This window comes from Chrysochloris asiatica, unplaced genomic scaffold (assembly GCF_000296735.1).
Source record: "Chrysochloris asiatica unplaced genomic scaffold, ChrAsi1.0 scaffold00040, whole genome shotgun sequence".
NCBI lineage: Eukaryota > Metazoa > Chordata > Mammalia > Afrosoricida > Chrysochloridae > Chrysochloris > Chrysochloris asiatica.
The window spans coordinates 14958715-14982212 of record NW_006408558.1 but is presented as its reverse complement, the minus strand read 5'-3'; the positions used below and the strand labels follow the sequence as shown (position 1 = coordinate 14982212).

The 23498-nt window shown below is 51.3% G+C and overlaps 2 protein-coding genes across 3 annotated transcripts in view; both read left to right on the top strand.

Moving 5' to 3' along the window:
* The window catches only part of LOC102840059, a 31245-nt gene extending 29248 nt beyond the window's left edge, over positions 1 to 1997 (top strand). The window contains exon 10 of the mRNA XM_006861042.1: positions 1985 to 1997. Coding sequence (XP_006861104.1) covers positions 1985 to 1997 — 13 coding nt within the window. The remainder of the gene's footprint in view (positions 1 to 1984) is intronic.
* Positions 1998 to 3676: 1679 nt separating this feature from the next.
* PPFIA1 (protein tyrosine phosphatase, receptor type, f polypeptide (PTPRF), interacting protein (liprin), alpha 1) overlaps positions 3677 to 23498 on the top strand; it is a 102121-nt gene continuing 82299 nt past the window's right edge. For both annotated transcript variants that reach the window (XM_006860819.1, XM_006860818.1), the window contains exon 1: positions 3677 to 3940. In XM_006860819.1, coding sequence (XP_006860881.1) covers positions 3677 to 3940 — 264 coding nt within the window. The remainder of the gene's footprint in view (positions 3941 to 23498) is intronic.

The window sequence follows — 23498 nt, the reverse complement described above, 5'->3', positions numbered from 1 at the left end:
GAGAGGCTGGTAGATTCAAACTGCTGACCTTGCACTTTGTAGCCTAACTCCTAACCCACTTCACTAGCAAGGTTCCTTGACGGAACACTTATTCCTTGATTAGCTCTTAGAGTGGCCACTCCTTGGTCACTGTAACACAGTGATCGGCCTTAGCTCGGGCCCCAAGCCAGCCAGGTTCCTGTGGGCAGATCACTTGGCACCCTGAGTGACCTTGTCCTCATCCCCAAGCCCACCCTCCCCCTACTGAGTTCTTCAGCCCACAGCTTCCCCAATTGCGTTGCTCTGACTCTCATCTATTGCTTTAAATGTTCCACATAGTCTAGGGACATACTCTTGATATCCGGGTCCTTCCAACCATTACCTTATCCCTATTGCCACATACCCACTGCCCTCTAGTCCACAGTGACCCTATAGGACAAAGTTGAACTGCCCCATAGGGTCTCCAGATTTTCATTTTTACACAAGCAGACTGCCACATCTTCCTCCCTAGGAGGGACTGGTGGGTTCAAACCACTAAATGTTCAGTTCGCAGATCAGTGCTTTAACCACAGCACTCCCAGGGCTCATTTTGTCTATCTTATTAGATGTCACCGAGTTGCTTCTGACTCACAGTGAAGTGACCCTATGCACAACAGAAGAAAACACTGCCCGGTCCTGATCATCCTCACACTTGTTCTGTTTGAGCCCAATGCTACTGCCTCTGGGTCAATCCGTCTCATTGAGGGTCTTCTCTTCTTCGCTAACTCTGATTTGCTGAGCATGCTGTCCTTCTCCAGGGACTGGTCCCTCCAAAGTACATGAAATCTTGCCATCCTAGCTTCTAAGTAGCATTCAGGCTGTACGTCTTCTGGGGCAGAGGTGTTCTTTCTCCAGACTGATTCAAATGGGTTCCAACCCATAGCAACCCTGCAAAAGGTTTCTGAGGAGCAGATGGTGAACCTGAACCACCGATCTTGTACTTCAAACTGACTTTGTAGTCTAGCGCATTAACCCACAGCAGGAGCTTGGAAATGTTTGCAGAAAGGCAAAAAATAACCACCCCAGATGGAATGTCTCCCCAGGCAGGCTCCCAACTAGTCGCTTTACCCATGTTCTCTGAACCCCCTTGCAGGTGTAATTATGCACCGTCAAGTCGTCGAGTTGGTACCAACTCTTATGTACAACAGAACGAAACACTGCCCAGTCCTGCGCCAACATTACAATCGTTGCTATGAACCTATCACTGGGCCAATCCATCTCGTTGGGGTCTTCCTCTTTTTCGCTGACCCTCCACTTTACCATGCTTGATGTCCTTCTCCAGGGACTGGTACCTCCTGACAATAGGTCCAAAGTATGAGAGACGAAGTCTGGCCATCCTGGCTTCTAAGGTACATTTTGGTTATACTTCTTCCAAAACTGATTTGTTTGTTCTTCTGGCAGTCCATGTTATTTTGAAAATTGTCCTGCAACACTATAGCTCAAATGCATCGGTTCTTCTATGGCCTTCTTTATCCACCGTGCAACTTTCATATGCATATCAGGTTATTGAAGTTACTATGGTTTCAGTCCTCCAACTGACACCTTGGCTCTTGGACACTTTAAAGAGGTCATGTGCAGCAGATTTGCCTAGTGCAATAGGTCGTTTGGTTTCTTGATTTTACTTCCCTGGGCGTTGATGGTTGATACAGCAAAATGAAATCTTTGACAATCGCGGACTTTTCTCCATGTACCATAATGTTATTTATCGATCCAATGGTGAGGATTTTTGAGGTGCAACCCATATCAAAAGCTGTGGTCTTTGATGTTCCTCAGTATTTTAAGTAAAGTATCATATTCGTATCGCAGGTAGTTAGTCGTCCTCCAATCCTGATGCCACACTCTTCTTCAGATATGTCCTGCAGGTAGCTCAGTACACTTCCCATTGTACAGGAAAGGTACAAGGGGCTTCCCTACTGCCCAGGTCCGCTCAGGGGAGGACCCACGTGCCCGGCTCCCGCTTGCACAGGTGCGACAGGTGAGGCTGCGGGACGTCTGCGGGGGTCTCGGGGCCCCGCTGACGTTAAGTAACGGCCTCGTGTGCACGAGCGGGGAGCCGCCAGTTGCTCGGCGGCCGAGAGCCCACCTGGGCGGGCGGGGGGTGGGGTGGGGCGTTTGTCACGTAGCCAATAGGCGCTCGGGAGGCGCGGCCGGCTCGGCCCGAGGAGGCAGCGCTTGCGCACTGGGCACCCTTCCCGCGGGTCGGGTCGGCTGGCGCGCCGGGCTCTGACGCTCTCGCGACGCGCCGGACGTCGGGCACGTTGACGCCGGTGACGCGCAGGCTGGACCCGCTCCTCCTCCGCTCGGCAGTGTCCGGCCGAGGGCCGGCCTTGGTGACTGGGGGCGGCGGGCCCGGGAGCGGGCAGGCGGCCTTCGTCGTCCCCGAGCGCGCCGGAGCGAACAGCCGGCTAGACCCCCGCTCCGCCGGCGAGCAAGGTGAGTGCGCACGGGGAGACTGAGGCGGCGGGACGGGGGCGCGGGCCAGGGTCCCCGTTGGGGCGCTGCTCGGCCGTCTCCTGTCACTCGGGGGGCGCGGGGGCCGGAGCCGAAGCCCGGGTGGGAGGGGAGCCGGCGCTGGAGAGGGGGACGCGGACCTGTGGCGCCTGCACCCCGAGCCGGGACAGCCGGGACCGGACCCCCGCCGCAAAGGGCGCTCGGCAGCCGGGCTCCGAGAGGATGCCGGGCGGTGGGCTCGGGGGCCTGACCCCGCCGGGGCTCCCCTTATGCTAGGTCGGCGGGCCCGGGCCTTGGGGAGTGAGACATTTAATAGCCTCCCATCGGCTCACCTTTCCCTCCTCCTTCCCGACCGGCGCCGTCAGTGCTGGAGTGTGTCTGTGTGTGTGTCTGTCTGTCTGTCTGTGTGCCGTGAACTTACGTAAGTTCGGTTGACCAACCATTGCTGCCGCTGAAAACCACCTTTCCCAGCCCAGACCCAATCCAGCGCCTTTGACCCGTCTCCAAATCCAAGAATTCCCAGCTGACTGCACACATTCCTCTAAGATGCCTGGTGGCTTTTGCTCTGGGCTGTGTGTGCTTTCTGTGTTTTCCCGGAAAAAAAGAAAACTAGAGAGAAATGATTGAATGGCAGGAGTTCTGACTTTCTGTCCTCCACCAGGAAATAAAACCAAACAGGTTACAGAAGCTCACTTGTTTTTAACAACCACAACAAAATTCCCACAGGGTTTGTTCTTGAGAGCCGGCTGCCCTCCTTAGCCCTGGACGCCGGTGTCTGTACCTGGTGATTCGATTTGCGCCCTGGGGTGCTGAGTGTACCTTCCCAGCCGGCTTATGTACAGAGCCCCAGGTCTCAGATGAGTGAGATGCCCAGTTTCTTCAGTTTGCTTTAAAACAACAACAACAACAAACCAGCAACAGAAACAACCTGTTGCCTTCCAGTTCCAACTCCTGGAGACTTTGTGTATGGCAGAGTAGATGTCTGTCTGTCACTTTGGGAGCAGATTGCCAAGCCTTCCTGCCCCAGAGCACGGGGTGGTTTTGAGCAGCTAGCCTTTAGGTTAGCGACCAATCTTAGACTGTTTCCTGGGCCCACGCTCCTCCTTCTTAGCCATGGAAGCCCACCAAATGCAATGCCTTTGAGTCCATCCCAAACTACAGATACTGACATTTGTTCTGCACGTGTGTGTGTCTCTTTGGTTTCCAGATGATGTGCGAGGTGATGCCCACCATCAGCGAAGCGGAAGGCCCCCCAGGAGGCGGCGGGAGTCATGGGTCTGGCTCCCCGTCCCAGCCCGACGCGGACTCCCATTTTGAGCAGTTAATGGTGTCCATGCTGGAGGAAAGAGACCGGCTTCTAGACACTCTCAGAGAGACTCAGGAAACCTTGGCGCTCACCCAGGGAAAGCTGCATGAAGTGGGCCATGAGCGCGACGCCCTTCAAAGGCAGCTCAACAGTGCCCTGCCCCAGGTAGGCTACTGCCCGCTCTCTTCTCCTGGTGCTCTCAGCGTCGTTCCGTACCAGCAGTCACAGAACGCTGTTTTCTGGTGAACGCAAGTCACATCCGGAGAGAGTTGTGGGGATTAAGTGTCTCAGGGAAAACATTGTGTTGTAGTACAGTTGTTGTTGGGTGCCGTCGAGTGCGTTCTGACTCACAGCGACCCCATTACACCCAAATGCAGCCCTGCTCGGCCCTGCGCCGTCCTCCCACCTGTTGCTGTGTTGGGACCCATTCATGGAGCCGCTGTCTCAGTCCATCTTGTTGAGGGTCTTCCTCTTTGTCCATGACTCTCTACTTTTCTAAGCACAATGTTCTTCTCCAGGGACTGGTCCCTAGTAATTACGTTCCTGCAGGATGTAACACGAAGTCTGGCCATCCTGGCTTCTAAAGAACGTTCTGCCTGTCCTGCTTCCTACACACGTTGGTTTGTTGTTTGGGCAATCCATTGTTCTTTCCGTATGCGTCGCCAACACCATCATTCAGAGGCATTGAGTCTTCTTTGGGCTTCGTCCGGCGTCATATCTTCCAGAGCCCTGTGAAAATGCCTCCTAACTCTCACTGCTCTCATGGAATGGCAGAAGGGCTGCGCAGGTGGAGAAGTGTGCTGGCGTTTCTGAGAAGGCCATGAAGCAGGCAGGCTATGTGGGGCTGCCCCTGAACTGACTGGCTCAGGCGACGTATTTTTTTTTTTTACGTTTTTTTATTGTGCATTATGTGGGTTTACATCTGGAAGAATGTCAGTTTTACATTCATCCTATTGTATTTCGTTTCATTGCAATGATTACAGTCCCCTCCATGCATCATCAAACAACCAAAGGGTACACCCCACAGGCCTGCCCCCCGCCCCCCCCTGGCGTCAGCACACAGCCCCTGTCCCTCCCTGAGTCCAGTGTCCCAGCCACTCCATCTCTCCACGTCATTGTCTCCACCTCCATTTCCGGCGTCACTGCTTCTCTGGGTAGGGTCCCACACTCCACTCTTCTCACTTGATGATCCCAGGGACCTCTGCTCCTGGACTGCAAAATCAATCACTCCCCTCCTTTTGTTACAAAATATCTACCTTTACATTTCCAGCCCTCACAGTCAGTCCAGATGGCTGTTCACTATTGTAGTGAACTATGGCTTATTCACTATTGTAGAGCAAGAGTTTTATCCCCATCTCCTTTCATCAGCCCCGCCCAGACAGATGGGAAACCACTCAGTGGAGAGTCTACCTTCCCCCACCCCGTGTGGAACTAGGCTCCCTCTTGAAAGCTTGTAAGCCAGTCACTTCATGCCTTTATAGTCACCTCATTTTAGGTAGCCAATGTCTAAGTTGCCCATCCCTGTCAACCCTGTGTACTGAGGGGGTAGGAGTGATCCTTGTTGTAAAGATTTGTTTCTTTTTGAGCTATTACAGCCATAACTATAGGTCAAGTTCATCAAATTGTAGCAGGTGACGTTTTTTTTTTTTTTCCTCTTTTTTCTTTCTCTCGTCAAGTTCTGATTATCCAGCCATTGAAGCCAGGTCAAGTGGGTACTATCTGCAGGAGTGGGTGTTCTTGTGCATCTCCCCTCACTTCATATCAGCTGGACACTTCATCCTCCGCTCTAGTCCTCTGTGGCCATGTCACTGCCTCTGGGCCCAGGAGTCCCTGGGTCTTACTGTAACTGCTGGCCATCCAGGTCTCCACCTGGGTTCACAGGGGGGTCTATTGAATGTGGTTGGACATAGCTCCCAACTTCATTGTTGTTTTTCCCCCTCTTCCCCTTGACAGTGCCCAACGTGGTCACCAGCTAGACCACATGCCTGTTCGTGTATTCCCCTTGAGTCTCAGTCTTGGAAGGGGGTTTGCTCTGAGGGGACCTGACCACTTGTCAGGCGACTTCTTGCTGAGAGTGTGTTTCCCATGCATTCTAACTCATGCATTTGTAATACAAATGAGATGACAAACAGGGTGGATTTCGCACAAACTGGATGGTTTTCTGACAGGCCCCAGTGTTCTAGATTAGGCTTGTCTTGGAGGTCAGAAGTCTGCACCTGGACCCATCTTCAGGAAGTTTTGTTTGTCATCTGAGAATGGCCACACTTGAAATCACATAAAAGTTGCAGCTCTCCGCCTACGCCATATGGGCCCGTGTTGCCAGGTCTTTTGTGAGGGTGTATGAGCAGGTGAGAGGAGAAAATGGTCAGACCAGAAGAGTGTGCAGTGGCTGGTAGTTGGTGTGTAGGTGACTGAGTTGTCCATGTGATGTCTGGGTACTGATTATCTATAGATCCTATGCCTTTGTGGACCCCAGTAAGCAGACATTTAAACCTCGTGTTGGGTCTGCAGTGATGAATTAGGAAATTAATAATTACTACCCTAAATGCATTTCTTGGCTTCAGTTGATTCTCTTGAAATATTGATAAGCCAGACATTTGGATTTCCTCTTTAGCAGCAATAGTTCGATATGCGTATTCTTTATGAGGGGGCTTCAGAAACTTCGTGAGGAAATCCCATTATCTGTGCATTCTATTTTCCATGGATTTTTTTTTTTAAGCCCCCTCCACTCCTCATCGTATTACCTTTTGGCTGGATTGTTGTTGTTGGTGTTAAGTGCCATTTGAGTCGGTTCTGACTCGTAGTGACCCTGTATAGGGTTTCTGAGGAACGGCTGGTGAGTTTGAACTGCTGACCTTACGGTTCAAACCAGACTTGTGTTCCCATACTTACCCTACAGCACCACACCAGTTAGTTCTTTTATTGGAATCGTTTGGTTAGGTCAGATTTCACTTGTCCTAACTTGAAGGGATTGGCCAAACCATGCTGTTTGCCTGGAAGGTTTTTTGTACGTCTTTGCTGAAGGATGGTTTTGCCTTGCTTGTGGTAATGTTCGATTTCATGCCGTTTGGGCTACATAAGGTGCAGTGTGTGTGAAAGCTCTGTCTCTTAGATATGAGGCGGGTTTTCTCAATGATGGGCACCAGGGTCCTCCTCGGGTGTGTCGGCTTTTGCTCTTGCGTGATGAGGCTGTTGCTCAGTGGTTTGTTTCTACTGCTCGGAGCTGTGACCCCAAGATGCTGAGTGAAGTGTCAGCTGAGGTGGCGTCACAGTGGGTGCTAAGTAAGCTTGGCTTCCCCCTCTTATCTCAGGAAATTTGCCTCCTCGGTGGTGGTGCCTGAGGAGAGAACGTGAACCTGTCCTCGTGGCACACAGTCCACACAAGTAACAGGACGTGTTTCCAAAGTGGAGCTAGAAGGCAGAGTACATCTCCAGAAAATAAGGCCCCCATGTCAGCTTGGTGATGTTTTCCCACAAAGTTAACACCCCCACGTGCCCACCACCTGGTTCAAGAATTAGAAGATGACCAGCTTCCCAGAAACCCCTCCTGCCCCTCCCAATGGTTCTCCAGAGGTTGTGCCATCCTTGTCTCCGTGTGGACGGTATCAACACCTGTGTTCTCCCGTCCATCCGTGTTCATTCATGATGCTTGTGAGATCCACCCCGGCTGCCGCAGGTTCCTGGCTTTGTTGGCCCTCTCTTGCTGTCTCTTATCCAGTGTCTGAATAGACCGGGATGCACTGTTTCTGCTGGCCACAGACAGCTTTGATAAATGGTGCTCTGAATGGTCTCGATTTGTTTGCTCTTTGTTGGGTGTCGATGTTTACAGATGCCTGTAGGCTGTATGCAGAGGACTAGGAAGCGGGTTCATCTAACCGAGGCAGACACTGCCAGCAGTGCTGGTCGTACCTGTTTGCACCTCTGCCTTGCAGTGCTCTCAAACACTTGGTTACTTACGATCGTAATGTGTTTAGGTGCCTTCAAGTCAGGTCCGCCTCATAGCCACCCTGTGACCTCCTGCTCATGTGACCTCCTCAGAGTTGTTGTTACACTTCAGCGCATTGCTGCTGCCACTGTGCCAGTCCATCTCGTTGAGGTGGGTCTTCCTGGTTTTTGCTGACCTTCTATGTTGTTGTTAGGTGCCATCAAGTTGGCACCGACCCATAGCGACCCCCATGCACAGCAGAACGAAACAATGTCTGATCCTGGGCCAACCTCACTACTGCTGCCACACTTGAGTCCATCGATGCTGCCACCTGGCTGATCCATCTTTTTAGGGGTCTTCCTCTTTTTCTCTGACCCTCCATCTTACCCAGCATGACATCCTTCTCTAGTGACTCTCCACGTTACCAAGCATGATGTCCTCCAGGGACTGGTCCCTCCTAACGACATGTCCAAAGTCTTACCAGCCTTGATTCTCAGGAGCAGCTGGGTATAAACTGGGCCGTTCTGCATGTCCGAAGTACGAGAGACGAAACCCTGCCATACTCCCTTCTCAGGAGCGTTCTTAACACTGGTAACTGTCATGAGCAGTGAGCGGCAGGTCGCTGTAAAATCTGAGTTGGGTCAGATCTCTAATGGCCCGGGGAGGACGAGACTCAGCTGTCAGCGTCAGCAGCCCACGGCTAATTCCTGTGAGTGAGGTGGAGACCAGACATGCCTCCTTTCTCCAGCCTTTGTACCCATGCTGACACCAGCCATCCGTCCCACATCTGTCCCACGGCACTCGGCCTCGGCCCTGCCTGGCTATAGCTCTGTAGTTCACCTGCTGGAAACCGCTGGCCTGAAGGCACTCCACTCTGTTGCTTTGGGGGTCTGTGAAACCCTGCCGCTGCCCCCAGTGTCAGGATGCTCGGTCTCCTGGGTCTAGGAGGTTCTCAGTTCAGGGACGCTGGGCCCCATGGACACAAACTCTACTCCTGACTTCTTGATGGTAATGAGAACCTCACTCAGGGTATGGAGTCGGCTCTTTTAAGTGTGTGGTTGAGTGCTGTTGAGTTGGTTTCACCTCATAGCTATCCTGTATAGGGTTCTGAGCGGTGGCTGGTGAATTTCAACCACCAACCTTATAATTAGAAAACCAGTGCTTGCTCTTCAGCAGCGGGACTAGTGGGATGGAAAAGAGGACTTATCCCCTTGGTGGGCATAGTCCCACACAATCATTCCGTGGTTACAGGACCCTTGCCAGAAGTACCTTGTGACCCTGTGTAGGGTTTTCAAGGCAGTGAAATCCTTATGGGGGCAAAAAGCCTCATCTTTCCCCAGTGGAGAGGCTGGTGAGCTCGAACTACTGACCTTGAGGTTAGCAGTCCAGTGCTGCTCATCCTACGGTGCCACACCAGGGCTCCATGTAGGCAGAAAGGCCACATAAGTAGGGAGAGAGTCCCATTGCCCCACTGTCATGCAGTGCGCTGGGACCTCTAGCTCTGAGCCGCTGTGAACTCACTGAGGGACAGTCTGGCGCTGCGCTTACCAGCTATTTGATGCCTCCTTCTGTGAAGTGACTGTTTAAGTCATTTGCATTTGCTCCTATTTTGATTGGGTGGTCTGTCTTGTTTCTTACTGATTTGAAGGAGTTAGGATCAGCAATGGACTGTAACCCACAAAACCAGCAGTTCAAACCCACTGACTTCTTGGAAACCCTATACAGGGTCACTATGAGTTGGAGCTGACTTGACAGTACTTAACAATGACAAGAGGAACGTATGTTTATGGCAGTGTTTTCTGACCGGTCCTGTTCCCACTCAGCTGTTTGGTTTCAGTTTATTTATTTACTTTTTACAGGTGTACAATTTATTGACTGCAATTACAGTAATTGACGGGGCAGCTGTGACATTTCCATGCCCGTCAGCCCTGCGTGCCTCCTCCCGCCCACCCCATTCGCCTTGCCTTGTCTTCCTGTGTCAGTGAGGTGCTAGCACTGGCTGTCCTTTGTGATTGTCGTATTTCACTCAGCAGGATGTCCCCTAACCCCATCCACCCTGGAGCACCACGACTTCAGTGCTCCCACCAACTTCGTAGTCTTCCTTTGTACGTATGGACCGCGTGTGCGCGCCCATTCATCTGGTGACCGACATTTAGATGGTGCTACTTTTTGGCTCTTATGAATAGTGTTATAGTGCTACAGAACCTTAGGAGCTCTGGTCACGTAGTGGTTACGAGTTTCGGGAGAAAGATGAGGCCTTCTGCTCCTGTAAAGATTTGCAGCCTCGGAAACCCTATACAGGGTCACTGTGAGTTGGAGCCGACTCCACGGCACACAACGGCCACCACCACAGTGAACATTGGTGTACAAGTCTGTTTGTGTGTCTGCTTTCAGGTCTTTCGGATCTATATCCAGGGGTGGAATTGCTGGGTCAGATTAGGGTGGTCTCTGGCCATGTCATCAGGAGGGACCAGCAGTCCCTGGAGAAGGACATCATGCTTGGTAAAGTGGAGGGTCATTGAAGACGAGAAAGACCCTCAATGAGATGAACTGGCACATACATTTAACAACGATGGTGAGATGGCGCAGGACTGAGCAGTGTTGTGTTCTGTTGTACGTAGGTTTGTTGGGTTGGAGCTGACTTGATGACACTTAACGCCAATGGGAGTCCTAGCTTTCGCTGTTGAGGAACTGCCGCACTGTTTTCTGTAACAAGCTGTACCATTCTGCATTTCCACCAGCGGTATTGATAAAGCTTCCAATCCAGTTTCCCCAGATCCTAGCCAATATTTCTTAGTTTTTGTTTGTTTTTTTGAAATCCTAGCCATCCACTGAGAGTGAGATGGTATCTTTATGTGGTTCTGATTTGCATCTCTGATGACTAATGATGCTGAGCCTCTTCTCATGTGTTTGGTGGATACTTGACTACGCTCATTTTATGACTGGGATATTTGTCTGTGTGCTGTTTTATATATATATTTGGGCTATTAGATTCTTGTTAGATATTTGGTTTCCAAAGATCTCCTCCCATTTGGTAACTTGTGTTTTCACTTTTTTGGGCAGATTTTTGGGTGAGCAAAAGCTTGTCCTGTTTGTGTGGTCCTGTTTGTGTGTGTGGTCTTTAGCTGTTGGTGTTTTTGTTGTTTGTTAGATCATCCATTGTGGAAAGCAAGGCCTGACGGCCGGGCCCGTTTCTTGTTCTAAGAATTTGATGGTTTTCATTTGTACAGCTAGGGCCTTAGTCTGTTTTGAATTTGTTTTTGCGTATGGTGTGAAGTGCTGTTTCATTTTCTGCTTGTGGGAATCCAGTTGTCCTCACGCCATTTATTGAAGAGACTTCTTTCCCCATCAGTAGGTCAGAGTGGTGTGGGTTTGTTCCTGGACTCTCCGTTCTAGCCAGTGGTTTATGTGTCTGTGATTGTGTTGGTACCAGGCCATGGTGATTGTGGTCGCTGTATTGTGTTTTTGTGTTGTTAGGTGCCATCTACACCAAGTGTAGCGCAGAAATGTGGGGTCCTGGTACTGAGGGAAGTTGGCTCTGTGTCTGGGGTCGCTTCCTAGCAGCCCGTGCGGCCCGTATGGCTGGGCTAAGAAGAAGGGGCAGGGACAGTTGCAGAAGTGATGTTCCTGAGGTACACATGCTTGGTGACCCCTGCTTCTTGCCCGTTTGCAGTTCCCCACTGCCCTACTTGGCACCCCGACTCAGAGCATGCGTTCCTTGTATTCCTTGTTGCGTTTTGGGGGAAATGGCTCTGTCTGCCCAGAATCGAGTAGTGTCTTGTGATCCAGGGTGTCCAGTGCTTTGAGGCCCGGGTTGTCCTCTGTCCCACGTCCAAGGCTGTGTGTATGTAAGAGGACTGCTCAGCTCAGTTCATGGCGATTTTCTCGGGCGGAAACTTTCTCCTCACATCTTTCATGTCTAGAAACCATATAAAATTAATTTCGTTTCATAGTATGAGATCAAGGTCAGTTATTTTTTTAAGTGGATTCATACAGTTTGTCCTTTTGTAACTGACTCATTTCAGTCAGCACCATGTTGTCACAGTTCATTCATATTATAGCATGAATCAGGACTTCATGTCTCTCTGAGGCTGCATAATGTTCCATTGTGTGGCTCTGTCAAATTTTGTGTCTACAAATGACATCTTGTAATACTGGTCTTCTAATCCATTTCGGTGGTGGTGGTGGTGGTTATGTGCCGTGGAGTCGGTTCCAACTTATAGCGACCCTGCACAGGGTTTCCAAGGCTACACATCTTTACGGGAGCCGAAAGCCTCATCTTTCTCCCACGGAACAGCTGGTAGTTTTGAACTGCCGACCTTGAGGTTAGCAGCCCGATTCGTAACCTCTATGCAACCAGAGCTCCTTAATCCATTTCAGTTGTTGTTGTTAAGTGCCGTTGAGTCGATTTTGACCCATAGCGACCCTGTATAGGGTTTCCGAGGAGCAGCTGGTGAGCTTGAACCGCCAACCTGCAGTTCAAACAGCTTTGCAGTCTGGCTCATTAACCCACAGCCCCCACCAGGGCTCTAATCCATTTCAGTAGATATTCTTTAATTTGTAATCATCTTTTCTCGTTTTCTGTCTATGTGACTATTTAGTCATAGATATTTGATACATTTTAATATCAGTCTACGTTTGAAACATTAAATGATTAGTAAGGTATGGAGATAAAACTGAGTTTGGGTCCTCTCTTTACTGAATTCATTTACTTGTAGTAAAGTGTCATGAATCCCCAGTCCTGGCTGCAGACAATGCCAGCGTCTCTTGTTTCTCTTCACAATCCTGAAGCCCTTCTTCTTCCCCCTGTCTTGGTGTGCTGGCCGTCAGTCAGCTGTAGTCCAGTGGAGGAGAAGTGAGACCCTCAGCTTGTTCCCTCTAGCAGTAGTCAGTGTTGAGCTGAGTGACGCCAAGTGAAGTATTAAGTGACGCCACTTTTAGTGGTAAGTGTTCTTAAGCACATTCACTGCATATTGATTTTTTTTTTCTCTGTGGTGATTTAACTTTTTCTTTCTTTCTTTCTTTTTTTTTTTCTAACTGTGGTATGGTTCTGTAGGATAAGCACTGGACTGCTAACCACAAACTCCACCAGCCATTATTTTACCATTAAGTATGATATTCGCTGTAGATTTTGTGTAGCTATTCTTTATCAACGTTAAAAAGCTTCCTTCTTACTTTGCTCGTTTTTCTGTCATCGTGAGTGGGCATTTGCTATGCAGAGAATTACTTAGTACGGCGCTTCAGCCCATCAACCTAGGAAAATGCAATCTTCGACATGTTCAGAAACTTCATTGTACTTGGATTCACACTCAACACTGATGGAAGCAGCAGTCAATAAATCATATGATATATTGCAAATCCGTACAAGACCTCTTTAAAGTGCTAAAGAGCAAAGGTGTCAGTTTGAAGACTAAGGTGCTCCTGACCCAAGCCGTGGTCTTTTCTGTCGCCTCACATGCATACAAAAGCTGAACAATGAATAAGAAAGGCCGGAGGAGAATCCGTGCATTTATGCTGTTGGCTAAGAATATTAGACTGCCTCGGACTGCAAGATGAACAAACAAAGCTGCCGTGGAAGAAGTGCGGCCCGATTGCTCATTAGAAGTGAAGATGGCCAGGCTTCACCTCTTCTACTCTGAACATGTTGTCAGGAGGGGCCAGTCCATGGAGGACATCATGCTTGGTAAAGTGGAGGGTCAACGGAAAGGAGGAAGACCCCCAACAGGCTGGCTTGGCACAGTGACAGTAACAGTGGGCTCAAACCTAGGAGTTGTGAGGAGGCCACAGGACCGTTGTGCATGGGTCCCTGTGAGTTGGAATGGACTCAACGGTCTTGTGACTCCCACGTGATGATTGGGTGGGATTGTGCAAAGAAGTTTGGTTGTGGCCCACATAGGGGATTGGGCAGCCTGCTAATAATGCAAATACGGAACATGGGAGCCTTGGGGGGCGGGGGGTGTATGGTTGTTGTTAGGTCCCGTAGAGTTGGTTTCAGCTCATAGCAACCCTGTGTACAAGTGAAGAAAACCCTGCCTGGTTCCGCAGCCTCCTCACAGTTGTGGTTGCTTTGAGCCCGCTGTTGTAACCCCTGAGTCAGTCCGTCTCATTGAGGGCCACCTCCTCGGCCACTGACCTCCTGCCTCACCAAGCCTGATGGCCTTCTCCAGGCACCTGACAGTTTCCAAAGTGCCAGAGACCAAGCCCTACCAGTTTCACGTCAAAGGAACGTTCTGGCATGTGCTTGTGCCGGGACAGATTGGTTGGTTCTTTTGGCAGTCCATGGCACATTTAATTAATAGTCTTCATCAGCACCATAATTCAGAGGCATCAACTCTTCTTCGGTCTTCCATGTTTATTAGCCAGGAAATGGGACCCAGATGAAGGGATCTGGTGATTGCACCATCCCGAGAGCCAGTTCTAGAACAAAGGGGGGGGACCTCACTAGCATCACAAAAGAAGAGCTAGGAGTGGAGCACACTTTTGACCTGGGGTGCCTGTGCTGAGAACCTCCTAGACCCAGGAGCCAGGGCTTTAACACCAGAGATGGCTCAGGACAGGTGGCCAGGGGGCACAGAATCAAGACACTGGTCTGAGGCGGCGCAGTAGACTTCCCGGCCTGTGGAGCAAGGTGCCTATGGTGCGTGCAGGTGCTGAGCCTAGAACCTTCGGGCAGGAGGCTTCCTGGTAGGGTGGGATGCCCCCGGGTACTTGGCACAGCTGAAGAACTCTGAGAGGCCTAGAGTGAGAGAGGCCTGCTTGCAGACACCCCTGAGAGGAAGCTGCCGTGATTGCGGAAGTGGAAGCCGTTACTTCTCTAATAAAGTCCCTAGCTGTGAGGGTGGGCCAGGCCTGCCGTGACCTACACCCCATCAGGCTGCAGCTGAACTTGACTCTGTGAAGGTAAGCGCCGTCTGTTAAGCAGGGTCTCTGCGTCTTGATTGTTTTGCTGTCCTTTTTTCTTGGTTTTCGTTTCTTAGCATCTCCCCCTGGAATTATGGGTTTGACTGTTTGTGCTGTTTTACATAAAGTGTTTTCTTTATGTGCTTTGAGGTTGTGTTATCCGGTGCATTAACTGTAAAAGTGTCTCCTATTAGATTGAGCTTTTATCATGATGAAGTGTTCTATGAATGCTTTACGTTTTAAAGTTTACTGTATTTGATATTAATATTTGGCACACCAGCTTACTAGCAAGTGTTTGCGATTAGACCCTTAGCCTATGATGCATTTTCCAGTTTTCCCTCCTTACCTGTTTGTGTCCTTGTATTGACGGTATGCCTTCTCGGTCGGTCGGTAGGTAGTGATGAATGTATTGATCACGGGGACCATCGTGTATGTATTGGGCTACCACATTTACACACAGTTACTGATGTTTGAATTTACCACGTTAACTGTCCCACCAGGCTGTGATCCTTTCTCTGCTATGTGAGCAATGGGCTCAAACGGAGCAATGACTGTGAGGTCAGCGCAGGACTGGGCAGTGTTTCATTCGGTTGTGCACAGGGTCACTATGAGTCGGTACCAACTGGATGGCCCCTGACAACATCAACAAGGCTTCCTTTACAAGTACCAACTTGCTGTCTTTTAAATTTCTCTCTCTCTTGTCTTGCTGGTTATAGGTTTTGTTTTATTTGATTAGGAAACCCTGGATACCAGCATGCATTGCCAGGTGCAGAGTCATTTAGTACTTGGAGCGGTTCTTTAGCCATGCCTACCGACTGCCCTTACCTCCCTCTGCCTTGGTAGTATCGTGCCATACGTTGTATGTCAGGGTTTGGCAGGGCCTTTTCACTGGTCTCACTGTTGGTACTCATTTACACCCTTTTTGGGGTTTCCCCTCTTCTTTTTGTTTGTATGTTTCTGTCCAGGAGTGTTGTTATTTTTTTGTATTTCCCTAGAGAATTTTCTTTGGTTAATTTCTTTTAGTTCAGGGTGATGAATTGTTGCGGTTTTGTCTGCGTGCTTTGCCTCCCCTATTGAGGAGTGTTTTTACTGGAGAGGGGATTCCAAGCTGGTGGTTCTTATCTGCTAGTGTTTTCTAGATGCTCATCCTCTCTCCTTCCTTCCTGGGGAGAAGTGGTTTCTTTCTTGAGGAATTGATGGTTTATTCTTTCATCAGTTTGGGGAAACTTGTGACTGTTATCTCTGTAAATATTCCTTTTTCCACACTCTCTTCCATTTCCAGGAACCCCGTTTAGCTGTACGTTAGACCCTTCCCCTACAGCCCACCTTCTCTGCTCCTTTCAGCAGCTCCTGTGACAGGTTTTCCTGGGTCTCCGTCGAGCTCTTTGCTGACCTTTCCTTCAGTCCACTGCTCAGCCCATATACTGAGTTCGTAATTTTCGTTTCTGCCTTTAGATTCTGGTTCTCTGCTGACTTTTTCCTTTTGGAAGTTCACTTCTGTGACCCTAGTGTATGAGTCCCCTCCGGCCTGTCTTGTTTTCTTTTTTCTCTTGGCCCTGTTTGTTAAAAATGGAATCTTAGACATTATATAGGGAAAGCTACTGGGGTTCTCTATGATACCGTCTTCCTTGACAATTTCCTTCTAATATCTGACCAGTCCCCAGAGTCGGTCAGCCAGCACTGAGAGGCTTGGGGCTAGGGTTCATGTTCTGCAGCCCCACCTGCTCTCCCTGCAGACAGCCCTCCACGGCTTCCTGGAGCCCGTTTTGTCTCCTTAACACCATGACTGCTGAGTGCCCAGCTCCGCTTGGAAGCTCAGCAGCCTTGGCTGTCTCATGAGATGCCTCCCTCCACCCCCACCCCGCCCCCTTTTCACCAGCACTGCTTTCGGCTTGGCTTTCTGCTGTGGGTCCTTCACAGCTTATTTGTGTACTGACCCAATTCCCTGAGGGCTCATCAGAGCAATCTGGGGGCTCAGTCTCCCTGCTCTTTGGAGTCACGGACGCTTCAGACCTGGCAGCCTCAGTCTCTGTGTGTGATCTTTACGTAGACTTTTAATGAACACATTTAGCTTTTCTAGCCAGTCTTGGTGGGTTGGCCTGCTGCTCATGCATAGCTGCAAGTGGGAACCATAGGCTCTTCTGCAGCAGCCAGCGTGTGAGAGCCACGTCAGTACAGCAGTCACCAGTGTTTGTACCCGGAGCACACAGAACCCCTACTGGTGCTGTGGGTTAAGTGGTGGCTCAGTGGACCCCTGGACTGCTGACCGCCAGGTCGGAAACCCTGTGCAGGGTCGCTCTGAGTTGGAACCGACTTCACAGCTCTTAACAGCCACAGTGGTAGCCCATGGCTCAGTGCATGGCTCTGTTTGTAATCTGAGCCCTAAACTCAGAAGACACTGGGACAGGCACCTGACCCAGCACCCCTCTCCCCTTTGGCTGCCCAGGGAGGCTCTTGAGGTGGGCCTGGTCGTGTCAGAGGGCTGGGTAAGGAGAGGCGCAGCGCTTACTGACCCTTCTTGTATGTTTTCTGAACAAACTGCTGCTTTTAGATGTCATTCTCATTTGAAAGTTGAAAGCACATTTTTGTTACCAAAGGTTAGGGCAGTGATTTTGCAGTCTTGGTGGAAGTAGCAGGTCACTTCTGCAGAGAATGGAAGGCCATGTGAGGCCCAGAGGAGTCCTGAGGTTGAATCGCAGATGGGACCCAGGACGCTGTGGCTCTGAGAGCCTCTCCGGAAGACAGGGCTTCAGGACTCAGGAGGACGCGACAGATAGCGCCGTGTAGTCACAGGGCTGAGGGAAAGGAGCCCTGCTGGTACCAGGGGTTAAGCAGCCTCCAGTTGTTACATAGCATCAGAGACCCATGGAGCAGTTCGGCTCCCTCCATGGGGTCCACTGAGTTGGGTCCACTCAGTGGCAGCTGGGTGTGTGCGTCGTCAGAGCCTAGGCTCACCTGGCAGCAGGTGAGTGTGCTGGACCGTCAGGAACCGGCTGGAGGCTGCTTCCCACGTGGGCCCGAGCCAGCCCCAAGCCAGGTCACGGGCTCACCTACCAAAGGTGGGGGCTGTCAAGTGCCGTCCAGTTGGTGCCAAATCCTAGGAAGCAACTGCTGGATTTGAACCGCTGACCTTGCGGTCAAGTACTCATCCTTCAGTGCCACAGCAGGCCTCCCTGCCAAAGGTGGGGGTGTGAAAAGGGGAAAGGTGAGGGACACTGCGGAAGGGATGAACGAGCCAGAGGCTCCGCGTGAGGGAGGGAAGCTGGGGACCTGGTGAGGTTGGCCAGGCTGGGGCCAGGTCACACCTGTTCTTGTGGGTCAGGGAAGACTTGGATTTTTTTATTAAAGAGCTATGAAGGGCCCAGGTCATCGTGACCTGAGAAGCAGAGTGACCCGATTGTGTTGAAGCTTGAAAGGGGGAACCGTGGGGGAGAGGAGAGGTGTCCATGCAGGGGGTGGGGACCATGCAGTGTTAGCCTCCAAAGTCAGCGGTTTAGGAACTGATGAAGATCCGTGTAGTATTGCCCACCCCATATGGCACATACCACTGACCCCAACCCCAGGCCCACTCAGAAATACCCTGTCAGTCTTTCTGCTGCGGACAGACTTACCTTTCTCATGCAGAGTGGTTGGTGCCATTGACCTGCTGAGTGGAGGTTAGCAGTCCAGTGCCTGAGCACGGCACCACCAGAGCTGAGTACAGCCCACTACAGTACTGGTATTTCTAAATGTAATGTACATAACGGATGCTATTGTATCCAGTGTACATAACATTTATGTCTGTACGTATAATGCATCCATTAAAGTACTCACGTACTCGGTGCCTGCTCGTTGTTGTTGTTGTTGTTGTGTGCCGTTGAGTCGGTTCTGACTCACAGCAGCTGACCCTGTCTAGGTTTCACCGCTGAGTTTGCGGCGAGCGGTCCAGGGCTTGTCCTTGAGCGCCACACCAGGACTCCCCCATGTAGGTGGTGGTGGTGGTTTTGTACTATCAAGTTAGTGCCAACTCACAGCTATCCTGTGTACGGTTTCTGAGGAGCAGCTAGTGGGCTTGAGCCACCAACTTTGTGGTTATCTTGCAGCATCACACCAGGACTGAGTGGCATCTGGGTATCACAGTGGATCCCTGGTGGCGCACTGGTTAACACTCAGCTGTTATCTGAAAGGTCGGGGCTTCGAACCCAGCGTCTGCTTCTGTAAGATTGACAGCCTTGGGAACCACCTCCCTGGTGGCCGGGTTTATTCAGTGTCAGGCCCTGGTCTAGGTGCTCTGTAGTCACACTAGGCCAGTGGTCTTTCCATGTAGCATTTGTGGTTGGAAGAACAATCCACACAGTTCTGTGTGTTAACCTGAATGCAGGGTGATACAGCCGTGAGGCTTCAGGCCGGACTTCCCTCTCCTGGCTCTGTCCGAGTCACACATTGCCACGTTGTAATCTTCCATTTGGGTGGACCTCGGGCCCTTCAGTTCAGCACCCATCAGCCCCACTTTGCCCCCTTGCTGCTCGCCCTCCTCCTGGTCACCAGGGCCTGTGGATACTGCCCCATCTTTCTGAGGCCCCGTCATTTCCATCTTCCCCACTGGCCTGGCTGCGCTGGCCTGGCCCCTGCCACCTCCCTCAGGCTGTGCAGTGTGTCTTTTGTGCACATGCTGTCTGGTTTCTTGCTTCTGCTTTGATGCGTTCTCTCAGGCTCCGAGGGCCTTTCTTCTCCTGTCTTCTGCGTGCTGCCTCTCTTGGAGAGTCACTTGTCCTTGTGCATGGAGGACTTCACACGTGCTCGTGTCGGAACCAGTTTCTCTTCTGCCGCGGATCGACTCATCTGGGGACACATGATGCTTTTTTATCCATTAAGACTTTGTAAGGTAAACCTGTGTCAGGGAGCGCCTTGGCTCTGTAGGATAGCCACACTGTGACAAGAAAGATGAGGCTTACTGTTCCCAAAAAGCTTTGCAGGAACCCTTCTACAGGGTCTCTGTAAGTCAGAACCAATTGCCAGCACATCACAACAGCACGCTGGTTAGAAACCGCTTTTAAAGAACAGGTCTGTCTGAAGCAAATGTCCGCTGCACTTACGGCACCTTCCTGCATCCCTCCTGCTCTGAGCATCATCCAGGGAGGCCCCATTCTAGGTAGAGCAAGGTATGGTCGGTCACGCGGACCAGGTGGGAGTTTTCCTTTTGGAATTGCTTAGTGATCTGTGAAGAGGTGCCATTCCCTAGGGCCTTACCTACTGGTTTGGCAGTTGACGTTCCCTGCCCAGTCCACCCTTCCTCATGTTGGAAGTTGCAGAGCGGTGACTTTTGCCACTCCCATTCTTGTGTCCATTTATTAACTGACCACCTCCTATGCAGAGGCACTGTCCGTCTTTTGTCGCCCCACCCCGGACTACTAACCACAAGGTCGGCAGTTCAAACCCCCCAGCCACTCTTTGTAAATGCTATGCAGGCTCACTGGAGGTCAGAACCGACTGGATGACACTTAACAACCCTCCCAAACCCCACGCCCTTCTCTCTCCATCTCGGTCGCCAGTTTGAGAGTGGATTTGTATCTTCTCATCACTGTACCAGCCAGTCATCAGTGTCCTGTTGTCCCTGTCTAAGGGACAATGACCATGATCAGTCATCATGCACTGAGGTACAAAGCCAAGTGTCCATAGTGACAGAGCTGGGGGTGGGGGGAGCCCTGGGTGTGGGAGGGGAGGTTGGTGTTGTCCCCTTGAGGGAGCCTTGGTGGTGGAGTGGATCAAACGTTGGGCTGCTAATCCTGCAGTTAGTGGTTCAAAGTCACCAGCCACTCTTTGGGAGCAAGAGGAGGCCCTGGGCTCCCGTTAAGATAGAGTCTCAGAAACGCTGCAGGCTTTTTTTTTCCTGTTACAGGGTCGCTGTGCATCAGAATGGAAGTGGGTTTCCTCTGGGTTTCTTGTCCCTTCAGAATGATCCCTGTGTCCTCTGCCAAGACCCCGTTAGTTTTGGAGTGCTCCGTTGCTTTCTGGCACAGGGACCTGTCCTTGGTCCTCTCATCTGAGATCACTTCCCTTATAAACCCTGATGCATTTCATGGGGACAGGGTGCTGGGACCCTGGGCTGCGAGGGGTCTCTCCCCTCTGTCCAGGGTTAACATCGCTGCAAGCCTCCTCAGTGCGCAGAGCTAGGAAAACAAAATGCAAAAAAAAACCCAAAACCCACCAAAAACCTGGAGTTCACATTGATGTTTCCGTTTCAAATGAAACGGTCTTATTTTTCCCCCCTTTGTTTCTGTTGATCTTTCTTTCCTAGACAGCCTTGCTTTGTAACGATGAAAGACTGTGGTCTGTTTGGGACATGCAGATGGTGCCAGCGTTTTCATACCACGCTGGCCCACTAAGGCTGTGCAGTTAGAACAGTGGACTGTACACTCTCTGGAATCACACAGCCACACAAACACAATAGTGACCAATTTTGACAGACAGTGAAGTACAGGTTTCTAGTTATGCACAGTTTTAGAGTTGGCATTTTTCTTTTTGAGTGAATTCTTATTTTTGAAAGGTAGAGAACATTTTCATGGTTCAAAAGCCAGAGCTGTTTTAACAGCTTGCCCGCTCCCGCCCGCTCCTTCTTTTGGGCTCTGTGTGCGTGGGGGTGTCCCAGTATTGCTGGTCATCCCGGAGTCATTACAGGAGTGCCCCTCTGTGCTCAGAGAGGAAGCCTGCTTGGCACTTGTTCCTGTCGCTGTGCACGTGTCTCTACTTGTACTCAGAAGGAAGCTCTTGGCTGACTTTGGGAGCCGTGTCCTTGGCAGGGGTGGCGCCCCCATGGAGCCTGGGCCTTCACACAACTTCATTCTTATTCCGAGGATGAGGCCTCATTTAGCTCGGAATCTGGAATAGAGCTTGCAGCCCCACAGTTCCCTGCTCCTCCTGCTGGACTCGGCGTCACACCGTGGTCAGTTGTCGTGTGGACCTTGGTTATGTGTGGTGAGTGGCAGGCGGCCATTGTCCATCACATGGGGAAGAGTTAAAGTGCCACTGGAGTCGGGTCAATACTTCTGAGCAACTGATCGCTCTGGAAACCCTAACATGTGACAAGAAGGTAGGATACTCACTCCCTGATCTGAAAAATTGATGGGACAAAGCTGCCCCCCAGGTGAGGTCACGGTGTCCTGTGGCCCGCTGTCCATGCCTTGAGCTGTTGTCCCAGATCCCCGGGAGCTGGGTGGTTTTATAGGAACAGAACTTACAGTCGGCCTCAGGGTGTTGAGCTGGTTTGAATCTAGGTCTGCCCCAGGCCTCTCCTAGCTTGTGAGGTGGGGCATCGTACCACTCTCTGTGTCCACAGGACCCTTTCTCTGTGTGGCTCCTGTTCAGAAGACACTACTCGCATTGGGCCAAGGCCTACACTTCTCCCGTATTGAGTCCCAGGGGGGAGGGCTGCTCACCGGAATGCCATTGGTTCAAGTCCGCCCTGAGATGCCTTGGAAGAAAGGCATGGTGATCTGCTTCTGAAAAATCAGCCTCGGCACGCACCATGCCACCCTGGGGCGCCATGAGTTGAAGGAGATTTGAGGCTAGGGTGCCAATGTGACCTCATGCTAACTGACAACATGGTCACATTCTCAGGTAGACAGGACTCTGCAGGGACATGACCTACTGCCAGGGACCCTGTAGGACAGACTAGAGCGGCCCCCGTTGGGTTTCCACCGCTGAGTGGCTGGTGGGTTTGAACTCCTGACCTTCCAGTTAGCAGTCAGGCACTTAAGCACTGTGGCACCAGGGCTCCTCAGTCTATAACAGAGCCTAAACCAGACCCAGAGAGGTGGCCAGGGACTACTGTTGGGAGTCGTGTTAATGGATCCCTGGTGTGGCTCGGCATTGGACTGGGACCCACAGGACTGGCAGTTCATGCCCACCAGCTGCTCCGTGGAAACCTTATACAGGGTCACTATGGGTTGGAACCGACTTGACAAGGGCACTTAACAACAAGACTTACACTGTGATGGGGATTCTGTTGCAGGCTTCAGGAGAGGGGGGCTCATTTGTGATTAGTATGAAATTGGTCTAGGGCACAGAGACTCCCAGGCAGCCTGTGTGAAACCTTACTTTACGACGCCCCCAGCAGTGCCCGGTTCCCGGGCGTGCCTTTCTGGCCATTTCTTGACATTTGTCCCCAGGGTGCCTGCTCCCCAGAGTGGAGCTGCCCCAGAGGATCCACTGTGCTCGGTCTTTACGGAAGCGGGCTTCACCTTTACCAGTTCTGACCCCAGCCCGCCCCTGCACTGTGCAGACGGTAGCGCTCCTGGGACCCACTGAGGGATGTCCACGTACAGTGAGCCGGCTGACCAGTGGGTTATGCTGCAGTAGGGGGCGGTTCCCATCTCTAGAAGCCTCGGTTTACTACTCGTAAGGTTTTTGAAAGAGCTGTCTTTGATGGTGATTTGTGGCAGACCAGAGCCTTGGTGGGCCCAGGCTCCTTGCAGGGGTCCCAGGAAGACAGGGTAATATTAAACCTGTGGCTCTGGGAGTAGCCTGTGGTTGTAGTCAGAAAGATCAGAATTTCAATCCAGCGGGAGGCTGCTGGAGATGTGAGTGAGCAAGTGACCAGAAAGGAAGGTGGGTGCAGGCCCGGCCCCAGGGAACTGGTGGGGGTTTGGTGAGTTCTAGTGGGCATGCTGTCGCCCCCCTGGTTTTCCAGAAGGGCACCTGGTGAGATGGGGACGGAATCTCGTGTTCTCTGTCACGGTTCTTTCTGTGGTTTTGGAGGAAGCGGCTCGCTCATTCTTTATGGGATTGTGCTCTGGGGCTGGGCTCCCTGCTTGGCTGGACCGCAGACTCCAGACCAGGGTGGGGTAAGCCTTTGTTCTCCGGCTCCTGGATAAGGAGGAGAATTTGGTGATGGTGACAAATGCTTTTTTTTTTTTTTTT